General features: G+C 48.5%; 1 protein-coding gene across 1 annotated transcript in view; it reads left to right on the forward strand.

The window, feature by feature from the left end:
• TENM2 (teneurin transmembrane protein 2) overlaps positions 1 to 16,974 on the forward strand; it is a 910,242-nt gene that overhangs the window by 880,044 nt on the left and 13,224 nt on the right. Inside the window, exons 28-29 of the mRNA XM_006766332.2 lie at positions 10,428 to 10,724; positions 12,164 to 13,778. Of these exons, the coding sequence (XP_006766395.1) occupies positions 10,428 to 10,724; positions 12,164 to 13,778 (1,912 nt within the window). The remainder of the gene's footprint in view (positions 1 to 10,427; positions 10,725 to 12,163; positions 13,779 to 16,974) is intronic.

A 16,974-nucleotide genomic window follows, 5' to 3' on the forward strand; every position in this document is an offset into this window, starting at 1 on the left:
GCCCCCCCACTCATTAGACTGTCCCAGAGCCTCTGACACGGAGTCCTCTGCCCTTGCGGGGGCCCTTGCTCACTCCTCAAGCTCTGCCTTGCTCACCAACCCACTGCGTTTGGGACAGTGTCCTTGTCAGCCCGGTTCTGGCTGTGTCCCTCCTCTGCTCCCATTTCCTCTTCCCTATGTTTACCCTCATTACCACGCTCACGTTTTCCATTGTTGGTTCACGTGTCTTTATCATCCTTGGCCTGGAAGCTCCATGAGGGCAGGGTCATAACTATCTTGCTCGATCTTAAGTGTTGATCACAGTAACAAGCGCACAGTAGGTGCTCAGTCAATACTGAATGAATGAATGAATGAATGGGATTTTAAGGTGGCATCATGAAAATTTGCTCGACCACTGTTGATTCCAGGTCTTGGGGGGCCTCCCTGAGTGACTCTAATTGCTCTTTGGAATGAAGCCCTTCAGACATTTGGAGATCACAGATGTCCCGCCATACTTTCTGTTCTTGGTTTTCCCTGTGAGAACCTTAGATCATCAGAGTTGCCAGGATTCTTAAACTCTACCTAATTCAAGCCCCTTATTTTAAAACGTTTGTTAAGCACCAAGCAATGCCCAAAATAATAGAGACACTAAGAGAATTGAGATGAAGTTACTGCCCACCGGAAGCTCACAGGCCGCTACAGATCAGCACACTGAGGCGCGAGCGGTAAAGGTGTGCTGCTTTGCAGTGACAAAGCTAATCGTTGTCAAAGTTGCAACTCACAATTCAGGTCTTTCCACCTCACCGCCATCCAAAATAGCAAATCATCCGAAAGTAGTGTTTGCTTGGGGAAATACATTATGTAATGTGTTTGCCAAGGCTTGCCCTTCTGATTATGCATTATTTAAACTTAGTGAGTTGTTTTGTCTGCACAAGCACTCATCCCAGTGCAGCATTGAGTCTTGCTATATGGGAGCTGGGAGAGAAGCTGCTTTTTAATTTTTTATTTTTTAAATACGTTTTTTATTGATCTCAGAGAGAGGAAGGAAGAGGGAGACAGAGATAGAAACATCAGTAATGAGAGAGAAACATTGATCGCCTGCCTCCTGAATGCCCCCTACTGGAGATCGAGCCAGCAACCCCGGTATGTGCCCTGACCGGGAATCAAACCTGCGACCCCCTGGTGCATGGGACAACACTCAACCAACTGAGGCACACCAGCCAGGTGAGAAGCTACTTTTTAAATCCCAGAAGACATCCCTGGCTGGTGTGGCTCAGTTGGTTGGAATGTCGGCCCATGCACCAAAGGTCACAGGTTCGATTCCTGGTCAGGGCACAGACCCAGGTTACAGGTGGGTGCATAGGGGAGGCAATCAATGTATATTTCTCTCTCTCTCTCCCCCTCTCTTCCTTTCTCCCTCCCTCTCTCCCTCCTCCCCCCTTCCTTCCCTCTCCTTTCCTCTCTCTCTAAAATCAATAAAAACATGTCCTCAGATGAGGATTAAAAAGAAAAAGAAGTAAAATAAAAATAAAATAAATAAACCCCAGATAACCGGCCCAGAAAGAAATGAAGATGGCATCTGCGCCAGACCTCTCCTCTCGGAAGGTGAATAACTAACTTCGCCATGGCAGGACTGCTGCCTTAAACGTGGCCAGATGTGGACACTCCCGGGCCTTCCTCGCTAGTGTTCTCTGCGTTTCCCTTACTGAAGGCAGGATGGGCAAACAGTTCTTCTGTCAGTCTCACTGCAGCCTCTCCTGCTGTGCTCCAGTGCCGCCTCCCGGCGGGGTCCAGCCCAACGTTCATTTCCTTGGTTTCTCAGATCACCAGCTCCCACCTCTGCCCCGTGAGCTAGTTGGAGTCGCCCGTTATGGGCCCAGCAGGGCTGTTTTAATGCCAGCGTCTCCTTTTCCCTGGGTTTTTTATGAGCCTCCTTGTGACAGGCGGGTGCTTGGTAAGAGCCAAACATTCTGGCAGGGGGATCCCACGGGGGAAGCTACCTCCCCAAGCCTGCCCTCTGCAAAAATAAAAAGCGCGCTAAATAGCTGAGTTTTATTAACTGGGAAAGCCAGGCTGAGGAAAATGCTCGATAATTAAAAATAATGGCTTCCTTACGAACACAAAATTGTATTAATTTAAAAATTGGTTTCTGTGTTGCTCCGCACCTACCGAGCCAGCTGGGAAAGGAACTGTGCTGATCCCGGCAGTGGAAATCATTCAAAATAACTTTTATGTTCTCGAGGAAGCCTCGGGGTTAATTTAAATATGGTTAGATGGGTAATTTAATTCAGGCGAAGAGGACGGCGTGGCTAAATTAAAGCTTCTGCGCTCTCGGAACTGGGGGGCAGGTGCCCATGAGCCAGCCAGCCCTCCAGCACCCCACACCCCACAGCTGGGGCACCTCCTCTTCACACGTGGTGCCCTGATAATTAACGCTACTTGCTTCTAATCAGATTGCACAACTGGCCTGCACTGCTTGGCTCAGCTTCCGGTGAATCCATCATATTTAATTATTAGAAGGAGTGGGCGTTTTTATAGACGTCACCAAGACGGTGACATAGGTGGCTCCTGACTTCACTTCCCCTAAGGAGAAACTGACAACTGTTCACAGAGAAGCACCTGAGGGGATCGGAGAACACGGGTGAGGCCGAAGCCATCCCCGGCCCGAAGAGGCCAAGACAGTCGGAACTTTAAGGAGAAGAGGGGCAGCGACATGGTACCCACGGGCGCCGCCCCTGGGCAGGCACAGCACCCTGCAGAGAGGTCACCCTGAGCCTACGGTTCCTCCATAGGAAGAGGGAGCCCCGAGGGGACCTCCAGCTGCCCCAACATTGTAGGGTCGCTTCGTGAGAACCCCGTTCTGGTCCCACCCCACAGAGAAGGCAGGGGGGTCTGATTGTGACGAAGAAGGAAGGAGGGGCTTCCAACAGCCAGCACTCAGATCTTGGCAGACCGAGCTCCCACCTGCAGAGCGCAAGTCGCAGTCCCAACCAGCGGCTCTGCTCATCTGCAGCGCCACATTGTGGCACAGCCTGGCCAGGGATGGCAGCGGGGTGATGGTCTGCCCTCACCTAGGCAGGAGAGCTGAGTCCTGGCGCCAGCCCAGCCCCATCTGACTGGAAGGCCTGATGAGAACACCCAGAGGCTGCATAGCCCTGCAAGACTCAAGCCCACAGGTGGACAGGCAGAGATGACCATGCCAGAGCAGAGCCAGTACCAGGCGGGGAGGTCCCCCTGCTATGCCCAGGCAGGAGGGGTTGTCCACAGCCCCACCCTCTGCTGAGTATAGCCCCGGGCCCTCCAGACCAGGAGGCCTATTTGGAAAGTTTAGGAGGTGCCTAACATGGGCCCTCCTACCCTCCCCAGGCAAGGGAGCTGAGCCATAGCCCACCCACGCTGAGTGTGGCTCCCATGGGGGAACCACAAATAATCCAATTTAAAAATGAGCAAAGGACTTAAACAGACATTTTCCAAAGAAGATACACAAATGGCTAAACATATGAAAAGACGCTCAACATCACTAATGATTAGGGAAATGTAAATCAAAACCACAGTGAGGTACCACGTAGTGCCTGTAGGAATGGCCATCGTTGAAAAGATAAGAAACCAATGCCGATGAGGATATAGAGAAAGAGGAACTCTGTGTACTGTTGGTGGAAGACAGCATGGAGGATCCTCCAAAAATTAAAAATAGTACTACTACATAATCCTGCAACTCCACTTCTGGGAATATATTCAAAGGAAATGAAAACACTATGTCAAAGAGATAGCTACACTCCCATATTTTCAGAGAAGAATTATTTATAATATCCAAGATTTAGAAACAACCTCAGTGTCTATAAATGGATGAATGGATAAAGAAGATATAAGATAAATAGGTAGACAGACAGATGCAGTGGAATATTATTCAGCCATATAAAATGAGAAAATGCTATTTGCAGCAGCACGGATGGACTTGGAGGGCATTATGCTAAGTAAAACAAGTCAGAGAAAGACAAATATTGTATGATTTCACTTATATGTAGACTTTTTAAAAAATAAAATCTAGCCGAAACCGGTTTGGCTCAGTGGATAGAGCGTCGGCCTGCGGACTGAGGGATCCCCGGTTCGATTCCGGTCAGGGGCATGTGCCTTGGTTGCGGGCATATCCCCAGTGGGTGATGTGCAGGAGGCAGCTGATCGATGTTTCACTCTCATCGATGTTTCTAACACTCTATCTCTCTCCCTTCCTCTCTGTAAAAAAATCAATAAAATATATTTTAAAAAATAAATAAATAAATAAAATCTAACTCATAGAAAATTAGATATCATTTGTGGTTACCAAAGGGGAAGGGAATTGGAGGAAGGAAAAGATACAAACTTCCAGTCATAAGTAACTAAATACAATTTATATGGAACCCAAAAAGACCCTGAATAGCCTCGGCAATCTTGAGAAAGAAGAACAAAGTGGAGGAGGGATCACAATACCAACAGCAAACTATACCACAAAGCCATTGTAAGCAAAACAGCCTGGTCTGGCACAAAAACAGGCATATAGATTAATGGAACAGAACAGAGAACCCAGAAATCGACCCACACCATTATGGTCAATTAATATTTGACAAAGGAGGCAAGAGCATACAATGGAGTCAAGACAGTCTCTTCAATAAATGGTATTGGGAAAATCAGACAGATACATGCAAGAAAATGAAACTAGACCACCAACTTACAGCATACACATGAATAAACTCGAAATGAATAAAAGACAAATGTAAGTCAGGAGGCCATAAAAATCCTAGAAGAATACATAGGCAGCAAAATCTCAGACATCTCACATAACAGAATTTTCACCAGTACATCTTCTAGGGCAAGAGAAACAAAGGAAAGAATTTTTAAAATGGAACTGCATCAAACTAAAAAGCTTCTGCACAGCAAAAGAAACCATCCTCAAGACCGAAAGGGAGCCCACTATATGGGAGAACATATTCACCAACCATACGTCAATGATACGTCTGATAAGGAGTTCATTTCCAAAATATGTGAAGAACTCATACAACTCAGCAAACGGAAGACAAACAATGTAACTAAAAAATGGGCAAAGAACCTGAATAGACACTTCTCCAAAGAGGACATACAGATTGGAGACTCCTCAGAAAATTAAAAACAGAACTGCTATTTGACCCAGTGATCCCACTTCTGGGAATATATCCTAAGAATTCCAGAACACTAATCAGAAAGGATATATGCACCCCTGTGCAGCACTATTTACAATAGCTAAGATCTGGAAACAGCCCAAGTGCCCATCAGCAGATGAGTGGATAAAAAAGCTGAGGCACATTTACACGATGGAATACTATGCATCTGTATAAAAGAAGGATCTCTTACCCTTTGAAAGGGCATGGGTAGACCTGGAGATTATTATGCTAAGTGAAATAAGCTAGCCAGAGAAAAAGAAATATCACGTCATCTCACTGATATGTGGACTCTAAAGAACAACAACAATAAAAACTGATGAACAAAGTAAGTCCAGGGACATGGATGCATGGAACAGACTGACAGACCTCAGAGGGAAGGGAGTTCGGAGGGGGGGGGAGAAGGGAAGAAATTAACCAAATAACGTATACACATATATGCATAGCCCATGGACACAGACAATAGTGAGATGAAGGCCTAGGGTAGGGTGGGGGCCAGGTGGAGGGGGGCAAAACTGAAAAAATAAAGGACATCTATAATACTTTCAACAGTAAAAAAAATAATAAATGCCAACTAACTCTCCAACCAATAAAAATAATAACTAAGTACTGGGGACGTAATGCAAACTTGATGGCTGCAGTGAACACTACTGTGTGATATATAAGACAGTTGTTAAGAGAGTGAATCCTAAGAATTCTCATTATAAGGAGAAAAATAGTGTTTGTTCTTTTTTCTATCTGAGATGATGGATGTTAACTAAATTTACTGCTCTAATCATTTCACGATATATGTAAGTCAAATCATTACGCTGTACACCTTAAACTTATACATTGATATATGCCAATTACACCTTAATAAACAAGAAAATAAAAAGTTAATTCTAACCAGTGCTATAATAAAATCCAATTCCCAGGGACATGGTGAATTTGGGAATAAAATCCCCCCTTGAATTATCAATGGCTAATAGTTAGTGCTTATTACTTCTTCATAGTTGGTGCACCCAGACAAGGGGGCAAAGGCCTCATCAGCTCTCAGTAGTAGCATCAAACCCAAATGTTGGCCGTCAGAGGTCCGGGACCCTTCTTCTGTGCTTGTCCACTATTCAGTTCTGCAGGTTTAACACCCTTATGTACTAATCTATAATAATAAAATCGTAATATGCTAATTAGACCAGACATCCTTCTGGATGACCTCTGGACAAAGCCAGGGCTGCAAGGGAAGCCCGGGTCCCGGGTGCCAGAGGGAAGCCAGTGCTGGCAGCCAGGGGAAGGAAGGCCTACTCTTGCATGAATTTTGTGCATCGGGCCTCTAGTATAGTTGTAATGATAGTCATGCATGTGTATGTGACTTACATGTTGGTCTCTGTCCTGATTATGTTATAGTATACATATACACATACACACACACAGGCGCGGTTATATTATGGTTGCATGTACTATTCGCCTGTTGTTCTCTCCCACGTAACTGAAGACAGGGCCTTCTATCATACTGAGTGTATTTTTAAAATATATTTTTATTGATTTCAGAGAGGAAGGGAGAGGGAGAAATAGAAACATCAATCATTGCTCAGCTGCCTCCTGCACACCCCATACTGGGGATCAAGCCCACAACCTGGGCATGTGCCCTGACGGGGAATCAAACTGTGACCTCCTGGTTCATAGGTCACCACTCAACCACTGAGCCATGCTGGCCATCCCATACTGAGATATTTTAACCAAGAGCACACATCAGAACCACCCGCTTCTATTCCCTGGGAGCGGACTCTGTGCTGTGGAATCAGTCCAGCCGCAGGATTTGCTACAGCAGCCCCCACGGTTTAGAATCACATGCCTGATGGAATCGCATGCGCTGGTCCGAGAGGCCGGACTGAGCCAGGTGAAAACCATGAACTCTTGCTTGGGGTCCTGGCTGCACAACTTACCACTTGTATAAGCTTGCGCAGGGCATTTAAACCTAGTCGTGCCTTGCATGTCACAGGAAGGTAATAACAGTGGTCACCTAGGAGTGTTATTGTGAGGATTGAATAAGATAAAACAAGGGCAGTGCTCAGAGCAGGCTAAGAGCATCATAGGTCCTCAGGTCACATGGCTCTGTTGGTGGTGTTCATCCCGCCTTCCACCACAGGCACCAAGCCTGATGTTGGCGCAGAATTAACATTAATCCTATATAATAAAAGGCTAATATGCAAATCGACTGAACAGCAGAACAACCAGTCACTATGATATGCACTGACCACAGGGGGCAGACGCTTAACACAGGACTGCCCCCTGGTGGTCAGTGAGCTCCCACAGGGGGACTGCCGCTCAGCCAGAAGCCAGGCTCATGGCTGGCAAGTGCAGTGGCAGTGGCGGGAGCCTCACCTGCCTCCACTGCAGCACTAAGGATGTCGGACATCCCCCAAGGGCTCCCAGATTGTGAGAGGGTGCAGGCTGGGCTGAGGGACGCCCCCCCAAGTGCATGAATTTCGTGCACTGGGCCTCTAGTGAATAATAAATGCACTGGGGGGCTATACACTGTTATCAGAGAAGCAAAAGGGGGAATAGGGAAAGGGAATGGGGATAGGAGATAGGAGATGGTGGGGTGTCACTAGCAGTTGGCTCAGGGAACGCTGAACATCCTTCCTCCATCTTGCCGCATCATTCATTCTGCTGAATAAAACATTGGCGAGGGCTTGAGCTGGAATTCTTAAACTCGCAGGTCTGGGAATCTTCTGCAGTTGTTTCAAATGGAGCAACCCGATGTGGCCAAACTTCTGTCTCCAGAGGAAGTGACCCCAGCATGTGTGACTCTAATGTGGGGTCAAGATCCCCAATAATTCTGGCAGCATTAAGTTTGGACTGGTTAAAAAAAGTGCTACCCCTCCCTGTTGCCTTCTTGACTGTTCTTCCCAATTGCTGCAAGTCTGATGGTGTGCATCTTCCGCTGAAAGCTAAGCTTCTTATAATCCCAAGAACTTGCCACCTTCATCCCTATATCCAGGCTTTTCCAAATGTTCTAAATGTTCTATCCCTTTCTCTCCACGGAAACAGCAACAGTTTGAAGAGTCAAATAGTCCTGGGTTCAAATCCAGCCCCTGAACCTGTCTAGCTAAGTCACCCTTTGAGCTAACTGCCCATGTAAAAAATAACTTCTACTTACGTTGTGAGAATTAAACTGGGATCAGGTATCTGAAGTACCTAGCACAGTACCTGTCAAACCATCAGGGGCTTATATCAGTTTAGATTAGTTTCAACTGCAATATAACAGAGATATAGGAATAACGTGCTATTTTTTATGATCTAAAAGGAGTCTAGAGATAAGCAATTCAAGGTTGGTATGGATGACCATTAAAGACACCTAGGTCGCCCTAACCAGTTTGGCTCAGTGGATAGAGCATTGGCCTGCGGACTCAAGGGCCCCAGGTTCAATTCTTGTCTAGGGCATGTACCTTGGCTACGGGCACATCCCCAGTAGGGGGCGTGCAGGAGGCAGCTGATCGATGTTTCTCTCTCATTGACGTTTCCGACTTTCTGTCCCTCTCCCTTCCTCTCTGTAGAAAATCAATAAAATATATATTTTTTAAAAGGACACCTAGGTAAACGGGGAGAGAGAGAGAGATCTAGACTCTTTCTCTGGGTGAGCCATTATCCTTGAGGTTTCCATCCTCAAAGTCAGCCCATAGTCACAAGGTAAATGCTGGAGCTCCAGAGTTCACGTCCACATTCCGCCTAAGAGGAGAGGAAAGCGAGGAAAACAAAAGGGTGCCTACTTCTTAGCTGAGTCAGCTTCTTCAAGGTTCCCAGAAGACCGAGCTAATAACTATCACTTACATCATGTTAGTCACCCCTGTCTCCAAAGGAAGCTATGAAATGTCATTCTTTACCTGAGTACAATACTGCTCTGCAGAATACAGGTGTCTGAGGTATTAGAAGAAGTCCTTGTCTCCCCATCATGCTGCAACATGAAGCCCTCAAGGGCCGTGGCATTGCCTTACAGTCTCTGCCTCAGTGGACATATCTCAGGGCACTCAGTGCACATATAACACAGGAAGCAGTAAACCTGGTTACATGTCTAAGTGGTTAACTGGTCAAAGTCTTTAGAGCTACTAGTAAATCCCAGACCAAGCCCACCACGTCATTGCTGTGAGACCTTGAGCAAGGACGTTACCTCTCTGTTTCCAGCTCAGTTTCCTCATTATCCAGTGATCTTTGTGAGCATCAGCTCAGACCGCCCAGCACGTCATTGCTGTGAGACCTTGAGCAAGGACATAACCTCTCTGTTTCCAGCTCAGTTTCCTCATTTATCCAGTGATCTTTGTGAGCATCAGCTCAGACAATAGATGCCAATCGCCTAACTCAATGCCTATACGTACTAGCCCTCGGCCCATGTGAAAGTTACTATTACCATCATCATCACCAGCATCATCATTATCATTGAGTGCTAGTGAACCATTAGATAAGGTGAGGAGGCACCAAACATCTCTCCCGTCTCTTCCCTCTGCCTGTTTATATCCTCCGTTGCCTTCAGCAGTCACTCCAGGGACGTCTGGATTTGCAGTCAATTATATTGAAAGAGCCGGACTGAGTCGGCCTCATTTTATTCGCTCCCAACCATCCTCTCAGGACTAGCTAAACCTCAAGAGTCAGCCCTTCCCTTTTTTGGCATCTCCCAGCCCTGCTGAGGTCTCCCCACTGAGTTCTTGCATCCCTGACAGTGGTAAGATTTTTCTCTACATAGAAGTAAAGGAGAGCACTTAAGAATGAGCCTTCAGATTCCCAGGTCTTCGTAAAATATGGGTTTCCAGGACCTTCTCCCTACCCTCCTGGGTACTTAAGGCTTCAGAAGAAATCCCGGCACCTGCTATTGCAGATTGTTAGCTGCTCAGCTGATGACATGGCCAAAAGCGGTTCTAAGTGTGCAAATATACAAATCCTCTTGGCCCCTCGGTGGCCGTGCACTGCACACTTGTCGCCATCCACGCTTTCTACAACCTGGTGGCACCCTTCTAATTGTGCAAGTCCCAGCCCATGTGACTGCTCCTGGCTGCCATGCCCAGATCAGCCATCATTGACCTTAAGCAGCCCCATGTCTGTATTCCAGTACATCCCACAAATACCGCCATTTTCCATGCATACCATGATGTAAGAGTTTAGAAAGCACTCCTCTAGGTAAATTCGGGGTTATTTCTTCTTCCGATGCACACTGTGCCCCAGCCGCGCCAAACACATCCTCCAAAGAAGCCTGAGCTAACACACCCAGGTGGTATATTTCAAACCAGGCCCTTTGTGTTTGCCTAGGTCCACGGAAGGAATCTCTTGTCCATCGACTATGACCGGAATATTCGAACAGAAAAGATCTATGATGATCACCGGAAGTTCACCCTGAGGATCATTTACGACCAGGTGGGCCGCCCCTTCCTCTGGCTCCCCAGCAGCGGGTTGGCAGCCGTCAACGTCTCGTATTTCTTCAATGGGCGCTTGGCTGGCCTGCAGCGTGGGGCCATGAGCGAGAGGACAGACATCGACAAGCAAGGCCGGATCGTGTCACGCATGTTCGCTGACGGGAAAGTGTGGAGCTACTCCTACCTTGACAAGGTGGGTACCCATGCCACCCTGGGCCAGCGGGGCTGTCTCTTGCTAAGGCTGCTCTTTTTCAGCTGACACTTTGCTATAAGCCATCTGAACATCTTTACTTGGATTCCACAAGGGCTCCCCTCCCACTATCCCCCCTCACTGGGAAGGAGGCAATCTGAATGAAATGTTATTCATAGCTTAGCACTATTACCATTAAAAGCAAAAAAAAAAAAAAAAGTACTAGATACTCAGGAATGGCAAAATGGATAGACGGTCTGATTTTATTCCAAAAATCCTAATAAGTGCTGTTGAAGCTGACAGAATCATCCCGTTGGCAACATGGCTAATCATCACTTGCAAAGTAGAAATCGTTACTTATAAATTAGAAATGGCTAATCATTTCTTATAAATTACTTATAAATTAGAAATGCCTTGCCCGAAATTTAGCCATATGAGGAAGAGATCGTGCTTGAAACTCAAGCACACAGAACAACGCCCTTCCTCTGGCCCTATTGTTGAACCAGCCAACGGATCCTCTCCCCAGATTCCCTGTGTCTAAAAGTGCCAGGTTCAGGCCTCCGTGTAGGTCTGCGGAGGTTGGCCATGCAATAAAAAGAGGTCCCTTCAGGACACAAGTCATGACTTTTGAGGCTGCCCTGGTCATCTTGTCATTAGACAGAAGCTGCTGGACTCACCTTGACACAGGTCCATTTCCATTCCTTCCTCGCCTCCTGATTAGTGATCCCTTGCAGACAGAGCTGTTACCTCCTCTGCAAGAGAGGGGCTGCTGTCTCTTCGGTCCCTCCCAAATACTGTTCTCATTATGCTATAAAATACTGGAATGGTTGACTAGAGGAGGCAGGAATCTCCCAATGGCCTCAAGTTCAAGGCCATTTTTTTACCCAAAGAATCAATGATTCTGAACTATTTAATCTTTTCAGTAGCTTCTAAAGGGAGGCTGTGCTTTCTCTTTAATCAGGGGTGGCAGAAACATAGTATGTGTGTCACACCTGTCCCCTGCTGCGTCAGTGGCAAGTCATTACTAAACAGTTTCAGGATTCCTTGTTATTGAGTCTATAGGCAAACTCAACCAATGCCTCTTGGCTCAGTCCTCCAAGCCCTCCAAGCAACAGCAGCATCAGCTGGGAGCTTGTTACAAAAGCAGATTCTCAGGCCCCACCCTTCCCAGAACGAATGAATCAGAATCTGTCTTTTAACAAGATCCCTGGGTATTTCACATGCACATTAAGGTTTGAGAAGCACTGCTCCAGACAGCCACCCTGATCCATCAGAGTTGGCATGCCCAATGAAATCAACCTACTCATAATCTCTAGTCTAAACTTCCCCATCCCTCGTGCCTTTTGAATGGACTTTTGGAGAAATGGTATAAAGTCTGTCCGTGTGAGTGATTGGTCCTCAAAAGCCAACTCATGGATTTCCTTCCCCTTTCCATCCTCCAGTCCATGGTCCTCCTGCTTCAGAGTCAGCGTCAGTACATATTTGAGTATGACTCCTCCGACCGTCTCCACGCCGTCACCATGCCCAGCGTCGCCCGGCACAGCATGTCCACGCACACCTCCATTGGCTACATCCGCAACATTTACAACCCACCTGAAAGCAATGCTTCGGTCATCTTTGACTACAGTGATGATGGCCGAATCCTGAAGACGTCCTTTTTGGGCACCGGGCGCCAGGTATTCTACAAGTATGGGAAACTCTCCAAGTTATCAGAGATTGTCTATGACAGTACTGCTGTCACTTTTGGGTACGACGAGACCACTGGTGTTTTGAAGATGGTCAACCTCCAAAGTGGGGGCTTCTCCTGCACCATCCGGTACCGGAAGATTGGCCCGCTCGTGGACAAGCAGATCTATAGGTTTTCTGAGGAAGGCATGGTCAATGCCAGGTTCGACTACACCTATCATGACAACAGCTTCCGGATCGCAAGCATTAAGCCCGTCATAAGTGAAACTCCCCTTCCTGTTGACCTCTACCGCTATGATGAGATTTCGGGCAAGGTGGAGCACTTTGGCAAGTTTGGAGTTATCTATTATGACATCAACCAAATCATTACCACCGCCGTGATGACCCTCAGCAAACACTTTGACACCCACGGGAGGATCAAGGAAGTTCAGTACGAGATGTTCAGGTCCCTCATGTACTGGATGACGGTGCAATATGACAGCATGGGAAGAGTGATCAAGAGGGAGCTAAAACTGGGGCCCTATGCCAACACCACCAAGTACACCTATGACTATGACGGAGATGGGCAGCTTCAGAGTGTGGCTGTCAATGACCGCCCGACCTGGCGCTACAGCTATGACCTCAACGGGAACCTTCACTTGCTGAACCCGGGCAATAGTGTGCGCCTTATGCCCTTGCGCTATGACCTCCGGGATCGGATAACCAGACTTGGCGATGTGCAGTACAAAATTGACGATGATGGCTATCTGTGCCAGCGAGGGGCTGACATCTTCGAGTACAACTCCAAGGGCCTCCTGACGAGAGCCTACAACAAGGCCAGTGGGTGGAGCGTCCAATACCGCTATGATGGTGTGGGGCGGCGGGCTTCCTACAAGACCAACTTGGGCCACCATCTGCAATATTTCTACTCTGACCTCCACAACCCAACTCGCATCACCCATGTCTACAATCACTCCAATTCAGAGATAACCTCACTCTACTATGACCTCCAAGGTCACCTCTTTGCCATGGAGAGCAGCAGTGGGGAGGAGTACTACGTTGCCTCAGATAACACAGGGACTCCCCTGGCTGTGTTCAGCATCAATGGTCTCATGATCAAACAGTTGCAATATACAGCCTATGGGGAGATTTACTATGACTCCAACCCCGACTTCCAGATGGTCATTGGCTTCCATGGGGGACTCTACGATCCCCTGACCAAACTGGTCCACTTCACTCAACGTGATTATGATGTGCTGGCTGGACGATGGACCTCTCCAGACTACACCATGTGGAAAAATGTGGGCAAGGAACCAGCCCCCTTTAACCTGTACATGTTCAAGAGCAACAATCCTCTCAGCAATGAGCTGGATTTAAAGAACTACGTGACAGGTGAGGACACTGCTGCCTCAGTTGGGCAGTGGCTCCCATGGGGTGGTTGTCCTGGTACACCATTGGGAACCTCAAAAGAAGGTCTTATGTCTTATACTAGGAGAATGTGGAGAACTGTAAACCCTGGGCTGTACAGTATCTAGGACAGTCAAGTGACAGCAGTACAGAGCAGTCACCAAGTCAGTCTGAAGATGTCCTGACCATTTGCAAGTCCATTTAGTTGAAATGAGTTTTATAAGAGGCTTTTTACCCCCACAGAGGAAAACCACCGTAGGAAGAGGGAAAGAAAGGGACTCTAGTGTCAGAGCTATCTGGTTCCAATTCTCCTCCTCGATTTATAAACCAGTGGGCCATGGGCTACTTGTCCAATCTCTCTGAGCTGTAGTTTCCTTCTCTGTGAAAGGACACTCATAAAACCATCCCAGAGAGTGGTCTTGAAAAGTACATGAACTCTAATGTAGGTGAATTCTAGTACCTGGCACTTAGACAGTGGATGTTCACCAAAGGGCATCTGCTCATGCTGTTAACATCATCGTCACTAGTGAAGCAATGAGTTAGCCTCGGGATGGAGATGACTAAGACCCAGTTCCCCACCTCACCCCCAGGGTGGCAGGACACACATACAAATAACCAATGATAACACAAAGCAGAATTAAGTCTGTGCTACCTTACAGGTACCTGTTATTTATTCAACAAGCATTTCTAGAGTGACCAGGCTAGTTTCTGGGGAATACAATGCTGAACAAGACAAACACCTTTCTCTCAAAGGGTGTGTGTGTGTGTGTGTGTGTGTGTGTGTGTGTGTGTGACTTAAGATTTTTAAAGTTTGATGTACTACAGAAGGGTCCCAAGGGTCAAACTGGGCCTGATGAAGGTGATCTTGGTTGGCAGAAATGGGCTCAAGGCTGGAGAAGAACTATGAGCAAAAGTCAGGACACAGGAAGCTTTGACAGGGTATGAAGAGAGACATCAGAGAGGATCTTCTCCACTTACATGTCCATCCATCCATTCACCCATTCAACAAATATTTTCATAGCATCTAACATATACTTAGAACCAGAGATGCAGTGGAGAGCAAGTTAAAGTCCCCGTCCTCGGGGAAATAAGCAAGGAAGTCTGGATGGATGGATGGATGGATGGATGGATGGATGGAGATCCAAAGAGACCAACTTCCAGCAAAGAAGCCAAGGCCATCTCGCCTGCCCATGCATTATAGAGGAACAACACGGGGACCCCAAGTCCAAGGCCCCCAGTTCCAAGAAACTTAACAGCTTTTGGCCATGGGCCAGAGAGGCATCAAGCCTAAGGGGCCCCAACCTTCCCATGACAAGGAGTCACTTGTCCGTCCCCCAGATAGGAAAGGAAGCAGCAGTTACCAGGAGCACCGCACGGCCCACTATGTCCCGTGCTGCAGAGAGAAATAGTTCGACCTTAACGATCAACCTGTGGCTATGCCGTGCCTCATCGACAAGTTCCAGGTCCTTTCCAGCCGACAAGCAGCGGGTACCTGTGAGCCCAGGAGCTCCGGCCACGCTGGTTCCCTCCCCTTCTCCCCCCTGCACCTCGTTGGGAGGCACTCCCATGCTACTCTGCCAGGCTTCCTCTCTTCCCTGTGGCTTAGCCTGACTTTTGACCCCAGGTCACTGCAGTTTTAAATTAAAGCCCCTCTCAGGAAAACACACACACATATGTATATAGTTTCAGATAATGATAAGTGCGATGAAGAGAAATAAAATAGGCTAAAGGGTTAGAGAGTGATAGGCAGCGTCTACGTGGGTGCTCACAGAGGCCTCTCTGAAAAGGTGGCGTTTGAGCAGATCTTTATGAAATGGGAGGGAGAGGGCAACGGGAGGAACAGTGTCCCAGACAGAGGAAATGGTGTGTGTGGGGGCGGGGGGTGCATAGCAGAAGGCTCTCCCACCGCCCAAACTGTGTTTCCCTAAGCCCTGCTGGGCGCTGGATACCTTAGGGATGGATCAGCCAGAGGCACATTTTTAAAAGCCCTCAAAATGAGCTGAACAGGTGCCTACAGCTGCCAAGGCCCAAGCAAAATCATTCGCAGAGTACACTCGACCTCACTGACCCCCTCAGCCACTTTCCTGGTTCTTCTGAAAGGGGGCGGGGGGGACCTTTTTGCTCTTCCTGGCGGCTCAGGGGGCACACGAAGTTCAGTGGTAGAGGGGACCCAGAAAATAAACTGGAGCGGGGAAGAAAACCCACCAGGAGCAGTGAGAGCTGGCTGGCTCCTTCTCGGCCTGGTTTAGGGGAGGGGGCTGCTGCCTTTCAATACAAAGGGCGGACCCCTTCCTTCGTCCGAAGGTAGGGGCGAGAGAGAAAAAGCAGAAGGCTCTTGCTTTGGCCTCCTGAGTCTCAGGAAAAGGGGGGGAAGCTGGTGTTTTGAACTGGCAGATACCAGATGGTCGCTCTGGGTGTCCTGAGTTGTAGTCACTCTGTTAGGGGGTTGGGAGGGGGGGGGGGCCTCCCCCTGTTCATGGGGACTGAGGTCGGTCCTGGGCTGTGGGCTGCCTGGGCCCAGGGGGCTGCTGCTGTCTTCACTGGAAGGAGGGGCGGCTTCATGGGCGCTGGGCTCAGGCCGGGAGCCGTCCATGGGCCCTCCGCTGCGCTTGGTCTCGACGTCCTCACCTTATGGTAGGCTAGCTGCTGGGTGGCCTGGGGCGGAAGGACCTTCTGTATCTGGAATCTGGGTGGGGGCACCCACTCATCTAGTTGTGGGTCCCCCTCCAATGGGGCTGTCTCTTTAGGTTCTACCCGTTTGGTGCCGGGTCCCTGGGCCTCGCACAAAGCCAAGTCCATAGAGGAAGGTGGGGGAAGCCCCCCTCTGGGCCTCCCCGCAGGGTCTTCAGCTCGCTTCCCTGCGCTGCCTGTTTCCGCCACCACGGCTGGTGGGGCAGCTGGGCAAGGCCGGCGGTGAATCCATTCACCCAGTATCTACGTGGACTGGGGGGGAACCTGAGGGGGGCGAAGGGGCTGCCCTTCACTGGCAACCCCCTGGGCCCAGTTACGTGAGCAGTTTCTGCACCTTCTCTCCTTCCACAGTCTCTCCAAGGCTGCGCAGAGGCGGGGCTTCTGTAACAGCTGCCTGGGAACCCGAGGCATCCGCCTGGGTGTCCTTCCTGTTGATGGATCCGTAACCATTCGGACCTGGAACTGCCGGGCAGCACCGGCCAGTCCGTCT

This window comes from Myotis davidii, unplaced genomic scaffold (assembly GCF_000327345.1).
Source record: "Myotis davidii unplaced genomic scaffold, ASM32734v1 scaffold18, whole genome shotgun sequence".
NCBI lineage: Eukaryota > Metazoa > Chordata > Mammalia > Chiroptera > Vespertilionidae > Myotis > Myotis davidii.